The sequence below is a fragment of the Thamnophis sirtalis genome, unplaced genomic scaffold, assembly GCF_051295495.1.
Source record: "Thamnophis sirtalis isolate CommonGarterSnake01/CBP01778 unplaced genomic scaffold, rThaSir2_p1.2 scaffold_8, whole genome shotgun sequence".
Lineage (NCBI taxonomy): Eukaryota > Metazoa > Chordata > Lepidosauria > Squamata > Natricidae > Thamnophis > Thamnophis sirtalis.
In genome coordinates, this window is record NW_028261388.1 from 1,351,536 (window position 1) to 1,371,458 (window position 19,923).

At 47.4% G+C, this 19,923-nt stretch overlaps 1 protein-coding gene across 1 annotated transcript; it reads right to left on the bottom strand.

The window, feature by feature from the left end:
* Positions 1–3,389: 3,389 nt before the first annotated feature.
* On the bottom strand, positions 3,390–19,225 carry RNF169 (ring finger protein 169). Its single transcript, XM_087720937.1, is given in 7 exon segments — positions 3,390–5,511; positions 7,708–7,804; positions 8,474–8,586; positions 10,228–10,371; positions 11,902–11,978; positions 19,022–19,094; positions 19,097–19,225. Coding segments are annotated over 7 exon segments (1,785 nt in total). The 5' UTR covers positions 19,208–19,225; the 3' UTR covers positions 3,390–4,341.
* Positions 19,226–19,923: the final 698 nt, after the last annotated feature.

A 19,923-nucleotide genomic window follows, 5' to 3' on the forward strand; every position in this document is an offset into this window, starting at 1 on the left:
CACACCTGCGCCCGTTTTTAAACAGCTGGTAGAGGGGGGGGGAAGGAAACATCCAATACCGTCAGCCCTCGACTTAACAACTCGGTCCAAAATTTACGTGGCCAAATGAAATATCGGTTAAGGGAGTTTTAAGCGCCCTGTTTTACGACCGATCTGGCCACCGTTGCTAAGTGAATCACTGTAGTTGATAAGTTGCTCGCATGGTTGTTAAATGAATCTGGCTCCCCCCCCCCCAAATTGACTTGGCGTGTCAGGTCGCCAAGGAGGAAACACAGGAAGACTGCAACAGGCATTAAGTACACGCCAGTTGCCGAGCCTCTGAATTTTGATCACATGACGGTAACGGTTGTGTGAGACAGTGTTTCTCAACCTTGACAACTTGAAGTCCTGAGGACTTCAACTCCCAGAATCCCCCAGCCAGCATAGCTGGCTGGGGGAATTCTGGGAGTTGAAGTCCCCAGGACTTCAAGTTGCCAAGGTTGAGAAACACTGGTGTGAGAAATGGCTATGAGTCACTTTTTTATTCCTCCAGTGTCTTTGTAACTTTGGATGGTCACTAAGTGAACAGTTGTAAGTCGAGGACCTTCTGTATTTAAAAAGGCAAGGCAGGGTTTCAGTGAAAGACCGCAATTGTTGTGAATACGCAACCGAGCACAATAATTGGCTTCCGTAGATGTCGACACACCAACAACCCTCGGATTTGGGCTGGGGAGCATCCCTGAAAGGGACCTCACAGGTAGTCCTCACCTTACGACCACAATTGAGCCCAAAATTTCCGTTGCTAAGCGAGACATTTCTTAAGGGAGTTTTGCCCCATTGTACGGCCCGCCTGGCTACAGTCGTTAAGTGAATCCCTGCAGTCGGTAACACTTTTGTTGAGTGAATTCTGACAAAACTTTGCTCGTCAGAAAGTCGCAAAAGAGGATCGCGTCACTCTGGGATGCTGTGACCGTCGTAAGTACGAGTCAGGTGCCAAGCGTCCAAATTTTGATCATGGGGATGCTGTGACAGTCGTAAGAGTGAAAACCGGTCACAAGTCATTTTTAGGAGTCTCGTGGCTCTAAAAAAGGTCGCTAAACGAATCGTCGTAAGTGGAGGACTACCTGTGCTCAAGTCCCGGGACGGCGTCTTGCCGGAGGTGTGAAAATTTGAAAACATTCAGCGCGTTCTTGGGGCAGCTTCGGCTCTCAGGGCTCCGAGGGGGAGATCCGTCTTCCCAAAATAAAAAGAAATAATCCATTCATTTTATGAGTCTTTTAAGGCTTATCCTTCCTCCTTCCTCCGCTTCCACGGACGGCATCTCCACGCAGCAAATTAAAAGGAAGAACACTGATGATCGATGCAATACAAAAAAAAATCTCATTTTTTGGGGCGCCTTTCCTGACCGACAAGTTCCGAGAAAACATTTGGAGGCGTCGTTTCCCACGGGGAAAAATCCCCCGAAAGCTAAACAGATGCTTTGCATTCAATTTTCAGTTCTTGGTGGTCCCTCCTGTTCTGCCCAAATCCTTCTCCCTGCAAACCCCCCCCCCCCCCCGGTTTTCACCCCTCCTGGCAGAGGGCAGAATGCATAGCTACCCCTCTGGAAGAAGTCATGGAACCAGCAAAGGAGGGGGGGGAACCCCCAAAAACTAAGGCTTTAAATCCAAATCAAGCGAAGAACGGATGAGTCAAAAGGGAGTTTTAATACTGGTTAAGAACATACTCTTTGAGTTGGGGAGGTTAGGAATTAAGACCAAAAGCCAGTCTCTAAAGTTGCATTACGGGAGTCGAAGCCCACCCAAAATTGAAAACCTTGGCCAGTTTAAGTGTGGACTTCAACTCCCAGAATGCCCCAGTCAGCACGGATGGACCAACTCCCCGAATACCTCAATCAGCTTGAGTGGGCTTCGACTCCCAGAATTCATGCTGGCTGGGGAATTCTGGGGGTTGAAGTTCCAGACAAAGTTGAAAACCTTGACCAATTTAAGATGCGGACTTCAACTCCCAGAATTCATGCTGGTGTTGGGGAATTCGGGAAGTCAAAAGTTTACCCATGCTGGCTGGGGAATTCTGGGAGTTGAAGTCCACAGAAAGTTGAGAACCTTCGGCCAGTTTAAGATGTGGACTTCAACTCCCAGCATGGAAGGAAGGACTTCCAATCTCTGAATACCTCAGCCAGCTTGGGTGGACTTCAACTCCCAGAATCCATGCTGGTGTTGGGGAACTCAGGGAGTCAAAGGCCACCTATGCTGGCTGGGGCATTCTGGGAATTGGTCCATTCATGCTGGCTGGGGAATTCTGGGAACTGGTCCATTCATGCTGGCTGGGGCATTCTGGGAGTTGAACTCCACACAGAGTTGAGAATCTTGGTCAGTTTAAGATGTGGACTCCAACTCCCAGAATGCCCCCAGCCAGCATGGGTGGCCTTTGACTCCCTGAGTTCCTCAACACCAGCATGAATGGACTTCAACTCCCAGAATTCCCCAACAGGCTTGGAGGAAGGACTTCCAATTCCCAAACACCTCAGCCAGCTTGGGTGAACTTCAACTCCCAGAATCCATGCTGGCTGGGGAATTCTGGGAGTTGAAGTCCACCCAAAGTTTAAAAGCTTGAACAATTTAAGATGCGGACTTCAACTCCCGGAATCCATGCTGGTGTTGGGGAATTCTGGGAGCCAAAGGGGGAACCGCCCAGACTCAGGCAGGCCCAAAGGTGGTTTTGAAACGCAACCAGGTTCCAGAGATCACAGGATTCTGAATCCTATTGCCCCAGGATCTTCTCAAGTTGAGCCCCCAACAGCTTCTAACCACCACTTGTGGGTCAGCCCAAATTGCCGCTTTGGAAGTGCTTGGAAAAAAAAACTGCTCCCTCCTTCACCCTCTTTTGGGGAACCCCCCCCCAAAAAATAACCTCCTCCAAACTTTATTTTTTCTTTAAAAAAAAAAAGAATCCATGGATTTGGTTCGAGCCACAAAACGGCGCCAGGTTTTCCTCCGACGCCCGAAAACAAGGATTTTCCCAGATCCCACAAGCCCGTTTCGGGAGTGGGACACACACAGCCCCGTTTGGGTGGGTGGGTGGGGGATGAATACTGAAAGTCATGGCGAGGACTCTGCAACCGTCCCATCTTGCAAAAGAGATTTTGTGCATCAATCTGGGCTGGGCGAAAAAATAAACCGAGATGGGATCCTGGCTTGGCGGCTTCTATTCGGGACGTTAAACCTGGTTGCGGAGGACTCGTGCACAAGGGTTAGAAACAGCTAAGTGCGCTGTTTGTTTCGCGCCTCCCCTTCCCCAAAGCAGGGTGTGCGTTTTGATACGGATGCAACACAATCGCAGACCAAGGACTGATGGGGCTGGAGGGCCAAGGAGGTGGGGGGAGAGTGGGGGCGATAAATACCCACCGGGCAGCCAAAGGGTCTCGCTGGCCCACGGTGGTCAGTTCGGACTCAAAGCAAGCAAGTCCCCCTTTCGTTCTTCTGTAGATTTAACCATATATTAAATCGATTTAAATACAGGTGGTTCTCGCCTTACGATCCACAATAGTTGTTGTTACCCAGACAGTTGTTCAGTTAATTATGCTCCATGTTGCGACCTTTCTGGTCACTGTTGTTAAGTGAATCATTACCGTTAAGTTAGTTACACGGTTGTTAAGTGAATCTGGCTTCCCCATTGACTTTGGTTTGTCAGGTCACAAAAGTGGATCATGCGACTCCCCCAGGGACACCGCAACCATCATAAATAAGAGTCGGTCGCGACAGCGTCTCAATTTTGATCGTGGATCATGTGACACCCCCCCCAGGGACACCGCGACTGTCATAAACAAGAGTCGGTCGCGACAGCATCTCAATTTTGATCATGTGACCACGGGGATGCTGCAACGGTCGTTAAGTGTGATAAACATTCCCGAGTCGCTTTTCTCCGGACATGTTGTAACTTTGAACGGTCACTAAACAACCTGTCGTAAGTCGAGGACTACCTGTATTTATAGATTCAAATATATATTTTATTGCAGAGCTGCCATTCTCCCATCGGGCCTTCCTAGCCACGCAGGGCTGCTCCTCAAATTAGAAACGCCCCTCGCAGCATCGTTTCGACCCCCGTTATCGTAACGACTCGGATCCCGAGTCCGAACTCCGGACACGAACAGACGAAGAGGCCTTCGCTGCGAGAGAGATTGATAATCTCAGAGTCAGCTTGGGGAGGAGGGAGGGGGGCAGAAAGCTCTGGACTTTAGCCTCCTTCCGGCTCCCACACTGACCAGAGAGAATTCCTGCTCCCCGGAAGAACTCTGCCAGGCTGACGAGCGACGTCTCCAGGGGAAATCTCGAAAAAATCCGCTTCATTTGCGAACATCGGTTACTTTGCCCTAGCAGCGTTCTTAGACCGCAAGAAATACTGATCGGCTCGCCCCTTCGGCCTCTCCACTGTCCGGATCTCCCTCTCAAACTGCCGCTGGAGTTGCACGGCCAGCCGTCGGTCGGCCTCCTCCTGTTGTAGTCGCTGCTCAGACCTGCCACGCTGCCGTCGTCTCTGCCGTCTCAGCGGGTCGGACGCCGGAGGGCCCTTGCGACAGCCCGCCGACGGCCTCAGCCGCTTGACTGAAGGGTCCAGGTGCTTGGTTTTGCACGGCCGCTTTTGTCCGCGCCGCAGAGAGGGGGTCTCCTCGCCGAGCCCCCTCTCGAGACGGAGGCCGTTAGAGAGGCGGCGCAGTTCGCTCTCGTCCCAGTATCTGCGCGGCTTCCGCTCGGCCGGATTCCCGAGAGCGCCGTTCTCTGAGGCCGGCTTCACTCGGACGACTTTCCGGGGAATCGTTTTGGCATCGAAGTGAAGGCACGGCCCAGCCAGACGCGGCGCCGATTTTGCTTCCGGGAGCTCGGGAATCCTGGAATTGGGGGGTTTCTCGGCGAGTCTTGGCGGGAGGACCCTGGGGGTCAGCTCCGTAGCCTCCGAGTCTCTACGAGCGTTTGCGGAACTGCCCAGCTTTGCTAAAGAGGGGGAAGGGAGAGGGTCCAGCAAGGTGACATCGCTGGGCATCTGCCGAGGACACTTGAGAGGGACGTTGAGGTTCGGAGGCGGGAAATCTTCGCCCGGCTCGGGAACCGAGCAGGTCAAGGTCGCCTTGGAGAGGGTCTTTTTGACCTGACGCTCCTCGAGGATCTGTTCCCACTTCTTCAGTATGCGAGGGCTGGCTTCGTACGTGGTGGGCTTCTGCAGGCTCCTGGTCAGGTTCCTGGGGGTGGACTTGATGATGAGGGGGCTGAGCACGCGCCCGTCCGGCAGCTGCTTGGGAGGCGTGCAGGGCGAGCAGACGATGGGCTTGAAATGGTTCAGCTCCTCGGAGATGCTGTCGTTGCTCTCGGGGCTGATGGACCGCTCCTGCCCGGGCAGGGCGGGGAACGAAGAGGGCGCCTGGTGGGAGACCAGGCGCTTCTCGGCCGTCAGGTCCGGAGCAGAGAGGCAGCGGTTGTTCTGGGTGGAGGAAAGGACGCCCACGAGGGAAACGGAGGCACCAGCGGAAGGGATGGCCTGCAAGAGAAGACGTTTCGGTTAGGGACGGCAGCACAAAATGGAAGTTTCTGGAGGTTCTCCGTCATCCACGTCCTCCTGTCCCAAAGGTAATTTTTTCCCAAGAGGCAACTGGACTTTCTTGTTTTTCTTTTGGAGACATTTTGCTTCTCATCCCAGAAGCTTCTTCAGCTCTGACTGGATGGTGGGGAAGGGAAGGATTGATAGTCCTTGAAGACAGCTGGTCATTTGCATCCTCTTAGAGGGTCCTTGAGGCCCCTTGGAGGTTTTATCTGTGTCCTCAGGGTCCCCTGAGTGGTGCAAATGGTTCCTGTAGTCTGCAATTTTTCTTTCTCTGGAATTCCATTCCTTCTCCCACCCCATTCCAAGGGTCTTCACCCCAAATTGTGTACTTAAAAGTCTGTAGAGATTCTCAGTCATCCAGGTTGTCCCAAAGGTGCCTTTTTTCAAGAGTTAACTGGACTTTCTCTTTTCCTTTGAAGACGTTTCTCTTCTCCTCCAAGAAGCTTCTTCAGCTCTGACTGGATGGTGGGGAAGAGAAGGATTGATGCTCCTTGCAGACAGCTGTTCATTTGCATCCTTTGAGAGGGTCCTTGAGGCCACTTGGAGGTTTCTCTGTGGGTCCCCTGAGTGATGCAAATGGGTGTGGAGCCAACAGTGAAGGGACACAGGGCAGAAAACACCCTACAGCCAAGAAGGCTGCAAACCCAGAGAAACCTCCGAGTGGCCTCAAGGACCCTCTCAGAGGATGCAAAGGACCAGCTGTCTGCAAGGAGCATCAATCCTTCCATCATCCACCCTCCAGTCAGAGCTGAAGAAGCTTCTTGGAGGAGAAGAGAAACTTCTTCAAGGAAAAAGAGAAAGTCCAGTTGACTCTTGAAAAAAAGCACCTTTGGGACAACCTGGATGACGGAGAATCTCTACAGACTTTGAGCTACACAATTTGGGGTGAAGACCCTTGGAATGGGGTGGGAGCAGGAATGGATTTCCAGAGAGAGAAATTGCAGACTACAGGAATCTTTTGCACCACTCAGGTGACCCTTAAGGACACAGATAAAACCTCCAAGTGGCCTCAAGGACCCTCTCAAAGGATGCAAAGGCCCAGCTGTCTGCAAGGAGCATCAATCCTTCCATCCTCCACCCTCCAGTCAGAGCTGAAGAAGCTTCTTGGAGGAGAAGCGAAACGTCTTCAAACGAAAAAACCAGAAAGTCCAGTTGCCTCTTGAGAAAAATCCCCTTTGAGACACAAAAAGGGAAGATAAATTCAGAACAAGGAAGCGAAAGAGGAGGGGAGGACCAGAGCGTTGATTCGTATCATCCTTCCCACAAAATTGAAGATTAATTATTAAAGACAGGTATCCCATAGTCATGTGACTGCATTTTACATAGTTCCGGTTTTTGGCCAAAACTTACTTTGCTTCCAGTTCTCAGTAAAATCCAACCTATAGTGAGTGAATGGTTGGTTCGCTTAATGACTTCCCAACCACTGCGGAAAGGCTCCTAAAATCCGACCAGTTGCACGGTTGACGCACTGTACAACTTTTACGACACACAATAGTGATGGGGGGGGGGGCTCCATCCCAGCCTCACGTCGAGGGCTTTCATAGACAAGAGTTTATATCAGTGTTTCTCAACCTTGGCGACTTTAAGTCCTGCGGACTTCAACTCCCAGAATCCCCCAGCCAGCTATGCTGGCTGGGGGATTCTGGGAGTTGAAGTCCGCAGGACTTAAAGTCGCCAAGGTTGAGAAACACTGGTTTATTATCCTTCATTTTAAAGAGGAAAACTAGCTGATAACCCAGTTGTCCGAGTATTTATTTATAGGGAGAAAAATGTCCGGACCAAATGTAATTTCTAATGTTGGATTTTCCCCCTTGTGGAGGACTGCGATGCCATTATCATGGCAACTTTACTGCGCTGTACAGTAGAAGCCATTTTACAGCACAACAGGCTGTACCTTAACCGAACACACCACCCCGAGGGGTGTTAGGAGATGTCTTACTCCTACGGTATTGTTTTTCCAGAGAAGAAGTCATCTGTGAACCGTGTTTGGTTGAAATTGCTTGAGGCGCTCCAGAGTTATGCTGGGACACACAGACGCAGACGCACGCCGACAGCCATTTTTATACAGATTTGAGAATTTTTTGTTTAGACAGCCGTGATTTTTTCCCCAGGTGTACCACAAAGATCCGGTACCTTTGTTCTAACAGGAACCGATCTCTGCCTGCTCTTCGACCGATTTCTCAGAGTGTCGTTGCAACTCTGACTCCTTTCCACTTTCGAGCTGAAATTTCTATGGAGATTTTGGAGGAAGAAATAAAAAAAAGGTGGGGGAAAAATTAATGTTATCCACTTTATTTAAGCCTGCAAAAATCATTCGTTATTGCTATTATTTAACCACCAGCCCGTCCTTTGAGATACAGGCAGCCCTCGACTTACAATAGTTCATTTAGTGACCACTCAAAGTTAGAACGGCAATGAAAAAAAGGGACTTATGACCGTTTTTCACACATACGACCATCGCAGCATCCCCCATTATCACGTGATCAAAATTCAGAGGCTGGGCAAGTGGTTCGTATTTATGACCGTCGCAGTGTCCCGGAGTCATGTGATCCCCTTTTGCGACCATGGGGGAAGCCGGATTCACTTAAGAACCGTGTGATTCACCTAACAACAGCAGTGATTCACTTAACAACAGTGGCAAGAAAGGTCACAAAACGGGGCAAGGCTTACTTAACAAGTGTCTCACTTAGCAACGGAAATTGGGGGCTCGGCTGTGGTCGTAAGCCGAGGACTGTCTGCCGTTTAATCAGTCATTTTTCTGAAAACCAACCTGCTTTTAAATTAAATTAAATTAAAATTAAATAAATTCCTTTATTTATTACATTTAGAGGCCACCCTCCCTAATGTGGAAGGGAGTTTTTCACCCGATCCGTCACGGCTAAACGCCGGAGAAACTCACCCAGCCAGCAAAGCGACGGAGTAGCCGCTGCCCTTGGAGACGAAAGCTGACCGATAGACCGGCCGGCCCTGGGAAGGTTCTTCGTTTTCAGAATCCGACAGGCACTCCGGAAACTGGCGGGAAGCGAAGAAAAATCAGGATGTAAAGGGTGGCAAGGACAGCACCCGGGGGTGAAATCCTCGCGGTTCGGCCCGGTTCACTGAACCGGTTGGGACGATTGTCCTTGGTTCTGCAAACCAGTAGTGGGGGGGGGGGGGGGGAAGAAAAAGCTTCCAAGGATCACCCGACTCAGCTGTGAGCTGCCTGGTTTTTGGAAAGCTTTCTTCCTGCTTTTTAAAGCATTTTTTTCCCCTGCCAGTTTGGGCAAATAGGCAGGGAAAAATTGCTTTAAAAAGCAGTGGGTGGGTGGGGGGTTTGCTGCAAAAGAAAGAAAGAGAGAGAGAGAGAGGAAGGAAGGAAGGAAGGAAGGAAGGAAGGAAAGAAAGAAGGATGGGAGAATAAAAGGGAGGGAAGGGAGAGAGAGAAAGAAAGAGGAAGAAAGAAAGAGGGATGGGAGAAAAAAGAGAGGGAAAGGAGAGAGGGAAAGAAAGAAGAGAAAGAAAGAAAGAAAAAGGAAGGAAGGAAAGAAAGAAAGAGGGATGGGAGAATAAAAGGGAGGGAAGGGAGAGAGAGAAAGAAAGAGGAAGAAAGAAAGAGGGATGGGAGAAAAAAGAGAGGGAAGGGAGAGAGAGAAAGAAGAGAAAGAAAGACAGAAAAAGAAAGAAAGAAAAAGCAAGAAAGGAAGGAAGGAAAGAAAGAAAGAAAGAAAGGGGAGAATAAAAGGGAGGGAAGGGAGAGAGAGAAAGAAAGGAAGAAAGAAAGAGGGATGGGAGAAAAAAGGGAAGGGAGAGAGAGAAAGAAAGAAGAAAGAAAGAAAGAAAGAAAGAAAGAAAGAAAGAAAGAAAAAGGAAGGAAGGAAGGAAAGAAAGAAAGGGATGGGAGAATAAAAGAGAGGGAAGGGAGAGAGAGAAAGAAAGAGGAAGAAAGAAAGAGGGATGGGAGAAAAAAGAGTGGGAAGGGAGAGAGAGAAAGAAAGAAGAAAGAAAGAAAAAGGAAGGAAGGAAGGAAGGAAGGAAAGAAAGAAAGAGGGATGGGAGAATAAAAGAGAGGGAAGGGAGAGAGAGAAAGAAAGAGGAAGAAAGAAAGAGGGATGGGAGAAAAAAGAGAGGGAAGGGAGAGAGAGAAAGAAGAGAAAGAAAGACAGAAAAAGAAAGAAAGAAAGAAAAAGCAAGGAAGGAAGGAAGGAAAGAAAGAAAGGGGAGAATAAAAGGGAGAGAAGGGAGAGAGAGAAAGAAAGGAAGAAAGAAAGAGGGATGGGAGAAAAAAGAGAGGGAAGGGAGAGAGAGAAAGAAAGAAAGAGAAAGGAAGGAAGGAAGGAAGGAAGGAAGGAGAGAAAAATAGTGATGGAAATAGGGAAGGACCAGCCCGAGGCATGGCCCTCACAAGCTATGTGTCAGGCCTGCAGCCATCTTTCCTTTTGGATCTTTGGCTGCTACACTTTCTATTATTCTACTATGCATTTCATCTCCAAAGTCCAACTGAAGGCTGACGGCTGGCCCAGCCTCCGCCCCCCCCCCTCTCTGCCAGCTCCCCTCCCTCTCCCCCCCCCCCCCCGAGCTCTCAGGTTGCCCTAAGGCTGACCCTAACTCCCATACTTCCCCCTCCTCTGATTTGGCTCCTGGAGGGGCCGGTGGCCGACAGGTCACAACACTTACACGTTCGTGGCTCACTCTGGCCAAAAGGGCTTCCTCTTTCTTTTGGTCGTCCGTCCTCCTCCTGTCCACTTCAGGGTCATCCGCCATCAGCTTGTGAATAAAATCCTCCGGCGTTTTCTCTTCTTGCCATTTTTCATGTCTCAGCTAGGAAGCAAAATTTGGGTTTTGTGATTAAAAAGGAACAACAGCAGCACCAAGTTCCTTGGGATGAGGGATTTGTGTCGATTGTGTAAAACGGGGAAACCCCTTTTCACATCTCGGCCTTTTACTCACTGGGCGAGTTTACTCTCCCTATCCTCTCCGATGCTTTTAATCGAAACTTAATCAGGAGTCGGTGGCAAAAATGGAGGCAAAGTTTTAGGAATTTCCCCTTGACCAACAATTCTGGCTAAGTTGTTAAATGGGTTTGACCCCGTTCTACGACCTGACTTCCCACGCTTATTTTTTTTAAATTATTATTACTGATTTTCTCTTAATTACATTTCTTAGTGCTTAACGAACCTCCTGCTGTTCTGGGTATTTGATTTGCCTTTTTTTTAAATTATTTTTATTTTTTATTACACAGACAACAATGGGAAAGGGAGAGGATGGAAAAAAGAAAAAGAAAAGAAAAAAGGGGGGGGGAGGGAAAACCCATCTTCACATATAATATGTCGTTTAATCACAGGTGCATCCCTACTAAGTTTATACATCCCGTATCTCTCTATTGTATATTTGATAAGCACCACAATAAGCTAGGGTTTAAGAAACAAAAAACAACAAAATAAAACAAGGGAGAGAGAGAAGAAAAAAAAAAGGAAAAAAGGGGTAGGGGGATGAGGGGGAGGCCAAAAAGGGCAAAAAAAAGTCCAAAAAGGAATGGAAAAGAAAAGAGGAAAAAAAAAAGAAAGAAAGAAAAAAGAAAAAAAAAACCATCATCACATGCAACATGTCGTTTGATTACGGTTGTTTTAACATCTACATCTTCAAATAATGTTTACCATCTCAGATATTTCCTCTAATGTAACTAAAGGTCTCATTTTCCTTCTACCATATATATTCAGTTAACATTAGCATTATTTTCCCCCAGAGAATATACTTCTATTCATTGTTAACCTTGCATTTCATACCTTCAAACAGAGATCTTATTCCTTCATTATTCAACAAGGCATCGCTGCCTATATATACCAGTTTTCATTTGTTCCCAAAGTATTTGATTTGCTTAACAATATAAATTTACATCCTCAATCTCCCCTGCTTTTTTCCCAACCGTTGGTAAACTAGATTCCACGTTTGATAACGTTCTACCTCTTCTTTCTGTTTAATTTCCCAATGCCGATCTATCCATTTTCTACTTCCCACACTTGTTAAGCGAATCGTTGCTGCCGTTAAGTGAGTCACACGCTTGTTAAGTAAATTTGGTTTTCCCCTTTTGAGTTTGCTCGTTAGGAGGTCATCAGAGATACACACACACACAAACCTTCGGGGACACCGCGACCGTCATAAGTATGGGTTGGTTGCCGAGCATCAATTTCAACCGTGACCCTGGGGATGCTGCAACGGTCGTAAGTGTGAAAATTGTCCTTTTTTTTTAGAGATGTTCTAGCTGTGAGTGGTGACGAAGCGGACGGTTGTTAAGTCAAGGATTCCAGGTACAATATGTTGATTAAATAAACGGTTCCTTGTCCAACGTACCTTTCGCAGGTGGCTCTTATGTTCCTCGTGAGTTTCTCCGTGTTTGGCCAAAGTGATGGGCGTTCTAAAGATAAAATCTATAAAAAAAGAAAAAAAGGGGGAAAAAAAGAGGACAAATCAGGGTGGATAAAAATCAATGTTTTTTTAAAAAAAATAATAAAAAAGATCTATAAATAATAAAAAATTCACACTTATTTTAACAAGTTGCTTTTGGAGTAAAAACCTTATCTAACCATAGTTTTCTATTTAAGATACATTCATAATTTGTTCAGCATGAAGTGGAGTTTAGTTACGTAGAGAGAGGTTGTAGGTTCTGCAATATTGGGACTGTCGGTGAGTCGCTGTGGGACGGAGATGACAACGGCTCTTTAAAAATTGTGATTTAAATAGAGCTGATTTAAATCACTACAGTAGCAGAGTTGGAAGGGACCTTGGAGGTCTTCTAGTCCAACCCCTGCCTAGGCAGGAAACCCTACACCACTTCAGACAAATTGCTATCCAACATCTTCTTAAAGACTTCCAGTGTTGGGGCATTCACAACTTCTGGAGGCAACTTCTGTTCCACTGTTTAATTGTTCCCACTGTCAGGAAATTCCTCCTCAGTTCTAAGTTGCTTCTCTCCTTGATTAGTTTCCACCCATTGCTTCTTGTTCTGCCCTCAAGGTGCTTTGGAAAATAATTTGACTCATTCATATTGAAATACTGAGGCATAAGAATTTGCACTCGCTGCTATGGACCAAGGTCAGGTCAAACTTCAGGGGGGAAGGGGGTTTCTTGCAATGAGACAGAGGACAAAGTCACCCCCCCCCCCAAAAAAAGATTTCTCGGTGTCTCCTCGCTCAAGAAGAAGCTTACAAAGGAGATAGCCCTCCCCACCTCCTGGATCAGCTGTCTGCACGCTCTCTGGAGCCACCCGGGAAGAGAAATGTTCCATGTGCGGATTTTGTTACGAAATGGGTGTGTTTCAAACGAGGACATGGGTGTGTTTGTTTTCAAGGAGGAGCACATGGCCCTGATGCCCGCGGGGTGGGGTGGGGGGGGGGGGAAGCAGGCAGCCCTAAGTCAGGAATGTGGAGGGAGATCTCGGCTGATGGGTCTGCTTTGAGTCATCAGCCTGACTTTAGAAAACTGGGTTTACGGTAAACCAATGTTCACGTAAAATCGTGGGGGGGGGGGGGTTGCAGCAGAGAAGGCCTGAGCCAAAACATCTGGAAAGCCACTCAATTCACATTGACATAATGACACTGATGCACACTGATGATGTTACCTAGGAAGGTTATGGAACATCCGCGAGAAAACCACCAAGCTCAGAAAGCATCAAGGACCCCACAGTCCTCGGGAAGAAGGCGGGGCTTAGCAGTGAGAAGATGGAGTTTTAGGCTACTCCTGAAATTCCTCTATACCAAAGGACTTTTTGGACGGGTTCCTTGAACCCCAGCTGTCCCGAAGACGACAGTGGAGGTGGGGAGGGACCCAGGGACCCAGAGGTAATCGCAAATCTCTGGGGGAGGGTATTAACTCCCCGTGCCAATTCCTTTTGGATTAGCTGTGTGCTAACTGAAACTGCAGGTGCCCCTAAGAATGGAAGAAGTGATACCATCTGGTAAGCTGATTTTATTATCCAAGAGAGATTGTTCCTGTTAAAAATTAAGCTAATTGGAAACCAAACAATAAGAAGATCAGCGGCGAATTAGCTTTTCTAATGGTTTTATGACTGGTGGTTAACTTTACCTCTTAAATGCTTCAAGAAACTCCGCGATATCCTCCCCCCTCTGAATCTCCTTAAGTGGATCGTAAAACTTAATTCCTACTAACTAGCCCGTCACGATTCGACATTTTTATTACTTTACTATCCAGCTCTGTTTACAATCAGATAAGATTGACAGCCGGTAAGAGACTATATAAAAAAAAAAGAGTGCTTCGAAGCCTCTGGGGAAAAAAGAGAATTTTTTATTTTAACTACGACACATCATGGCGTCCCAAGATACCCCCAAGACTTCATTTCAGACTCTTTTCTCTGCGTGTAGAGAACTTTTTCATTCTTATCAAAGATTGAACGAAAACTGGATCAATTTATTCTAAAATATGAAGCTAAAACTGAGAACGTTGAATGCTTAAATGTCCCTGAAACACAAACGGAAAATGTGAGAAATGGTGTCTGGTCTATCTCAGAGGAAGAGAAGAAGGGGGAAGCCATAAAGACGTCTCATTTAAAGAGACAGTGTGCAGAAGGAATGAAGAATCCACCCTTGAGAATTAAAGTTAAATTGGGAAGATTTATAAACCAAGAACAACTTTATTACTTCATCACTGACATTCAGAATCCAAAGGTGCCGAAATATTTTTGTTTGGACTTGCTTATGGAAACATTTGGTAAATCTATTCAACGAATGGCTACTGGACGGAGGAAACCTTGTGGCTGGAGGGACACAGGCTGACAAAAAATTTAAAATTAGCTAGATCGGATTACTTTAATATGTAATAGATATAGCTGAATAATGACTGATATGGATAGCAATATATATGATCTGGAATTGGCTGATAGATTGTTGAATACAATTGAAAACTAGTTAAATCTAATTGCTTTTCTGTGTAACAAATATTGTTGAATAATAATTGATATTGATAGCAATGTATATAATGTGGAGTTGACATGATAATTAACAATTGGATATGAGAAAATACTTTTAGATTACACATAAAGAGTATTAACTATAATAATTAGCACTATTAAAAAAAACTAAATAGAATCCATACAATCAAAAGTTAATTAATATTGGGAAAATGTTATGATATATGATATAATTGAATATTATGGATGTTTAGCTAAAATATCTAGATCGGATTACTTCAATTTGTAATAGATATAGCTGAACAATGATTGATATAGATAGCAATATATATAATTTGGAATTGGTTGATAGATTGATGAATATAACTGAAAATTAGCTAAATCTAATTGCTTTTTTGTGTAACAGATATAGTTGAATAATAATTGATATTAATAGTAATGTATATAATGTGGAGTCGATATGATAACTAACAATTGGATATGAGAAAACACCTTTAGGGTATACATAAAGAGTATTAACTATAATAATTAGCACTATTAAAAAATTAAATAAAATCCATATAATTAAATGTTAATCAATATTGGGAAAATGTTAGGATATATGATATAACTGAATATTATGGATGTTTAGTTAAAATAGAACATGAGGATTTGATGATAATAGAGGATTTTACAAATAAGTAAATGAACTGCCAGCATGTGTCATGGACTAATTCCTTAGCATAACTAAGGATGAAGGATGTTTAAATAATTATAATAATTAAAACCGGAGGTATAATGATCTTGATATGGCAAATATTTGAGTTAAGATACTTGAATTAATAGGAGTCAATCGAAGAGAAGCACCAAAACATGTTGTAACCAGTTGATATACTTCTTACTTTTTCATAATAGATACCTGTGTTTCGTTTTGTTTTTCTGATTGTTGTCTTTGTTTTTTTTTCTGTATTATCTGTAATTGATTGATATATTAAGAAAGATGTTGTACCAGTTTTAAACTAAAACTTAAAAAACATTTAATTAAAAAAAAAAAAAAAAAAAAAAAGGACCCCACAGTCCTCCTCCTCTTCCTCTCTGCAAACCCCACTCCCTTCTAGCACTGATGACGTTCCCTAGTTGGGCCATGAAACGTCCGCAGGAAACAAGCTGAGAGAACACTAAGGACCCTACAATCCTTCTCTTTCTCCTTCTCCTTCTCCTCCTCCTTTTCCCTTCCTCCTTTTTTTTACTTTCTCCTCCTCCTGCAGCACTGATGACATTCCCTAGTTGGTTCCTGAAATGTCTGCCATAAAACAAGCTGAGAGAACACCAGGGACCCCACAATCCTCCTTTTTCTCCTCCTCCTCCTCCTCCTCTTCCCTTTCTCCTTCCCTTCCTCTAGCCCTGATGACATTCGCTAGCTGGGCCCTGAAACGTCCGCAAGAAAACCACCGAGCTCAGGGAGCTCCAAGGACCCCCATAGTCCTCCTGCTCCTCCCCACACACCCACTCCCTTCTAGCACTGATGATGTTCCCTAGTTGGGCCATGAAACGTCTGCAAGAAAACCACCCAGCTCAGAGAGCACCAAGGACCCCACAGTCCTCCCCCTCCTCCTTTTTCCTCCTCCTCCCTCCCTCCTCCTCTTTCTCCTCCTCCTCCTCCTCTCTGTAATCTCCCTTCCCTTCTACCACTGATGATGTTCCCTAGTTGGGCCATGAAACGTCTGCAAGAAAACTACCAAGCTCAGAGAGCACCAAGGATCCGGTTTTCCACCCTGATCTACCCAGATTCTCTTCTACTGGTAGTGGGATTTATCCGTGGTTATTTCAGAGAGGGAGGGGGGGTTGCTCTCTACCTCCCTGTGGGGGTAGCCCGCCGAGCCCCTCCCTCGCCAACCTCCAAGACCATATCCCCCTCCTCCTTTTAACATGCTGAAGGATGAACCCAGAATGCCTATCGTGGCTGGTTGGTTTTTCGGGTTTCCCTTGGCATCTTTTAGATCTCTTGGGAGGGGTTGTTGAATCTGTTGCCGTGTTAGCGTGGGGGCAATTCTTGTGTGGTTACTTAGTGCAGGGACCTCATTTCTGGAAAGCCCATTTTTTTTTCCCTTCTGCAGCCCTGTTTCGATTGCGTAAGTTGCCCAGCCGGCTCCCACGGCAAGGTGACTCATGCTTACCAGTTATTTTTAACAAGACGCAGAGAGAGAAAGAGAGGATTTCGCCATCCCTGCGTGCCCGTTCCATCGGAAATCTTGACCCAGGTAGAGGGTGCCACGAAACCCACAAGTGTTCTCGCTGACACTCCCTCGGAGGGCCCGCCTGCCCTCCCCATCTCCCTCCCTCTCTTTCTCTTGTGTGTGTGTGTGTGTGTGCCTTTTTTTCCAAGCCAAGATTAGACTAAAAACCTCCACGCCAAATTAATTTGCCGCTTTGCAAACTCTTCTCCCCCCCCTGTGAGTCATCCTGGCTCCCCTGCTTGTTTTCTGGGAAAAGCAAGATTTTTATTATTTTATTTAGTTACTACGGCCCGGAGGATCCTGGGTAGCACGGAGCAGCAGCCCGAGATAAGAATCAAACCAGCTACTAAACCCTCAAAATAACGCAAAGGTAGTGAGCAGCACCCCAGATCAGAACACAAGGTTGGTAGAAACGATGCGGCCGTCTTCGCTTGGGAATGGGATATTCACGGGGAATATTAATAGTCAGAACTACTCTGGTAGGGGAATTAGCAATAGCAATAGCAGTTAGACTTATATACCGCTTCATAGGGCTTTCAGCCCTCTCTAAGCGGTTTACAGAGTCAGCATATCGCCCCCAACAACAATCCGGGTCCTCATTTTACCCACCTCGGAAGGATGGAAGGCTGAGTCAACCCTGAGCCAGTGAGATTTGAACAGCTGAACTGCAGAACTGCAGTCAGCTGAAGTAGCCTGCAGTGCTGCATTTAACCACTGAGCCACCTCGGCTCTAGGATAGGCACCAGGGCAGAAAACGGGAGGCTGGGAGTTCTAGTCCCACCTTTGCCGGGAAAGGCAGCTGCGTGACTTGGGGCCGATCACCAGGAGACGGTGAGTTCTAGTCCCGCCTTAGGCATGGAAGCCGGCTGGGTGACTTTGGGCCAATCACTAGGAGACGGTGAGTTCTAGTCCTGCCTTAGGCATGGAAGCTGGCTGGGTGACTTGGGGCCGATCACCAGGAGACGGTGAGTTCTAGTCCTGCCTTAGGCATGGAAGCTGGCTGGGTGACTTTGGGCCAATCACTAGGAGACGGTGAGTTCTAGTCCTCCCTTAGGCATGGAAGCTGGCTGGGTGACTTTGGGCCAATCACTAGGAGACGGTGAGTTCTAGTCCTCCCTTAGGCATGGAGGCTGGCTGGGTGACTTTGGGCCAATCACTAGGAGACAGTGAGTTCTAGTCTCACTTTAGGCATGAAAGCCAGCTGGGTGACTTTGGGCCAATCATGTTTTTCAAATAAGGCCACTTCTGGACTTCAGCTCCCAGAATTCCTCAGCCAGGATGCTTTAATATGGGTGGACTTCAACTCCCAGAATCCCCTTAGCCAGCCTTACTCAAATACTGGCTCCCTATCAGCATAGGTAGTCCTTGACTAACAAGTCCATTTAGTGACCATTCAAACGTACGACAGCGCTGGAAAAAGTGACTTAGGACTGCTTTTCACACTTACGACCACTGGGTAAATCTCCAGCCCTATGGTCCAAATTCAGACGCTTGGCAACTGGTTTCGTGTATTTACGACGGTCGCAGTATCCCAGGATCGTGCAATTCCGTTTTGCGACCTTGTGCAAGTCAACGGGGGAACCAGATTCGCTTAACGACCGTGTTGCTGACTTTACAACTGCTGGAACTCGCTTCATCACTGTGGCGCGAAAGGTCATAGAACTGGGCGAAACTCACTGAACTGTCTCACTTAGCATCAGCAATGTGGTCAGATGTCGAGGACTTCTTGCATTTCTCAACCTCGGCCACTTGAAGGCGGGTGGACTTCAACTCCCAGAATTCCACAGCCAGCTGTAGTGGGGGAGGGGGTTCTTTATCCCATCTCTGATGGCTGGGGAGTCTGGGAGTTGTAGTCCACTCATCATCAAGTTGCCAAGGTTGAGAAAGACGGTTTGGGACACAGAAAACCCAACCCCGAATCTCGGTCAGCTATGAAAGCCAGCCAACATTCGGCAGATCTCCGCCTCTCTTCACGTGTACGTGGTTCAGGGGCAGCCAGCGCGCATTTACACGACCACCGCTGCCTTCCCAAGCGAACGCGGGCTCGGCGGCAAACAAATCCGCTGAATACCGCCGTGGCATCCCCACGACCATTCGAGGGACGCGCGGATGCCGGCGGATTCGCCTTCCGCCCGCTTGGGACCGCAGGACGGGCGCGAGTGACGGGAAAGGCCCGAGGCCTCGAGGCCCGCCTTCACGCCAGCCCGGCCGCCACGCCCCGTTTCCAAAGCAGCCAATGGGCGCGCTTCCCGCTCTTTTCCTCCCTCTCCCTCCCTCCCCCCCCGCCGCCACGTCGACGCGCGTCCGCTCGCACGTTACGTCGGCCACGCACCTCGCGGAGGGCCCGGGTCTCCGGCGGGGCCCTCCCGCTGGCCCGAGCGCCGCGCAGGGCTCTCCGGGGGTCTCCGTCGTCATCTGCGGGGACGGCCTCGTCCCGCCGCCGACGACCTCGGCCTCGCCGTAGCTGCGGAACCGACGAGCCCGCGGCCCGCCCGACCGGCCCCACCGCCGCCGCCATCTTCTCCCGGCGGGAGGAGGGCGGGAGTGGGGGGCGGAACCGCCCACGCCCCCTGCTCCATATTCATGAGCGGCCATGGCGGAGCGCGCCCCTGCGTCGGGCGGGTGGCCACGCCTCCTCGTAAATATTCATGAGCGCCGGGCTCCTCGCGCGCGACGTGTCCTTTGCCTCCCCCCCCCGCCGAAGATGGAGCCTGACGCGAGTCTGTTTCACGTGTGCATAACGTTACGCTTTTGTGACATATCTGTTGCAAATCTATAATTACCCCCCTCCCACTCTCTCTCTCTCACACACACTCACTCACTCAAAGCATCCAACATAAACTGTCAAAAGCAGAACCCACAATGAAGATTTTCCTGGTTGTGAGAAATGAAATAAAAGTACATCTGGAACCCAAATCGATAAATCACTCCATGCACACGCTAGTTTTTTTTCCCCCCTTTCTTTTTTCGTTTCTGTTATAATTTTGCACCAGTGAGTTTAAAACCAATTTCGTTGTATTTAAGTACAATGACAATAGGTTATACTTATAAACACCTTTATATTTGGGGTTTTATATTTTTTATCCCATGCATTTTCATTGAAATGTGATGTGCATATTTATTTTTATGTATTTTATGTATTTTATCAAGCATGAATTAGTTAACAGATGTTAAGTATAAACATGATTATGAATGCGTGAAATGAATGCGAATACAAGGGAACATTAGAACAGG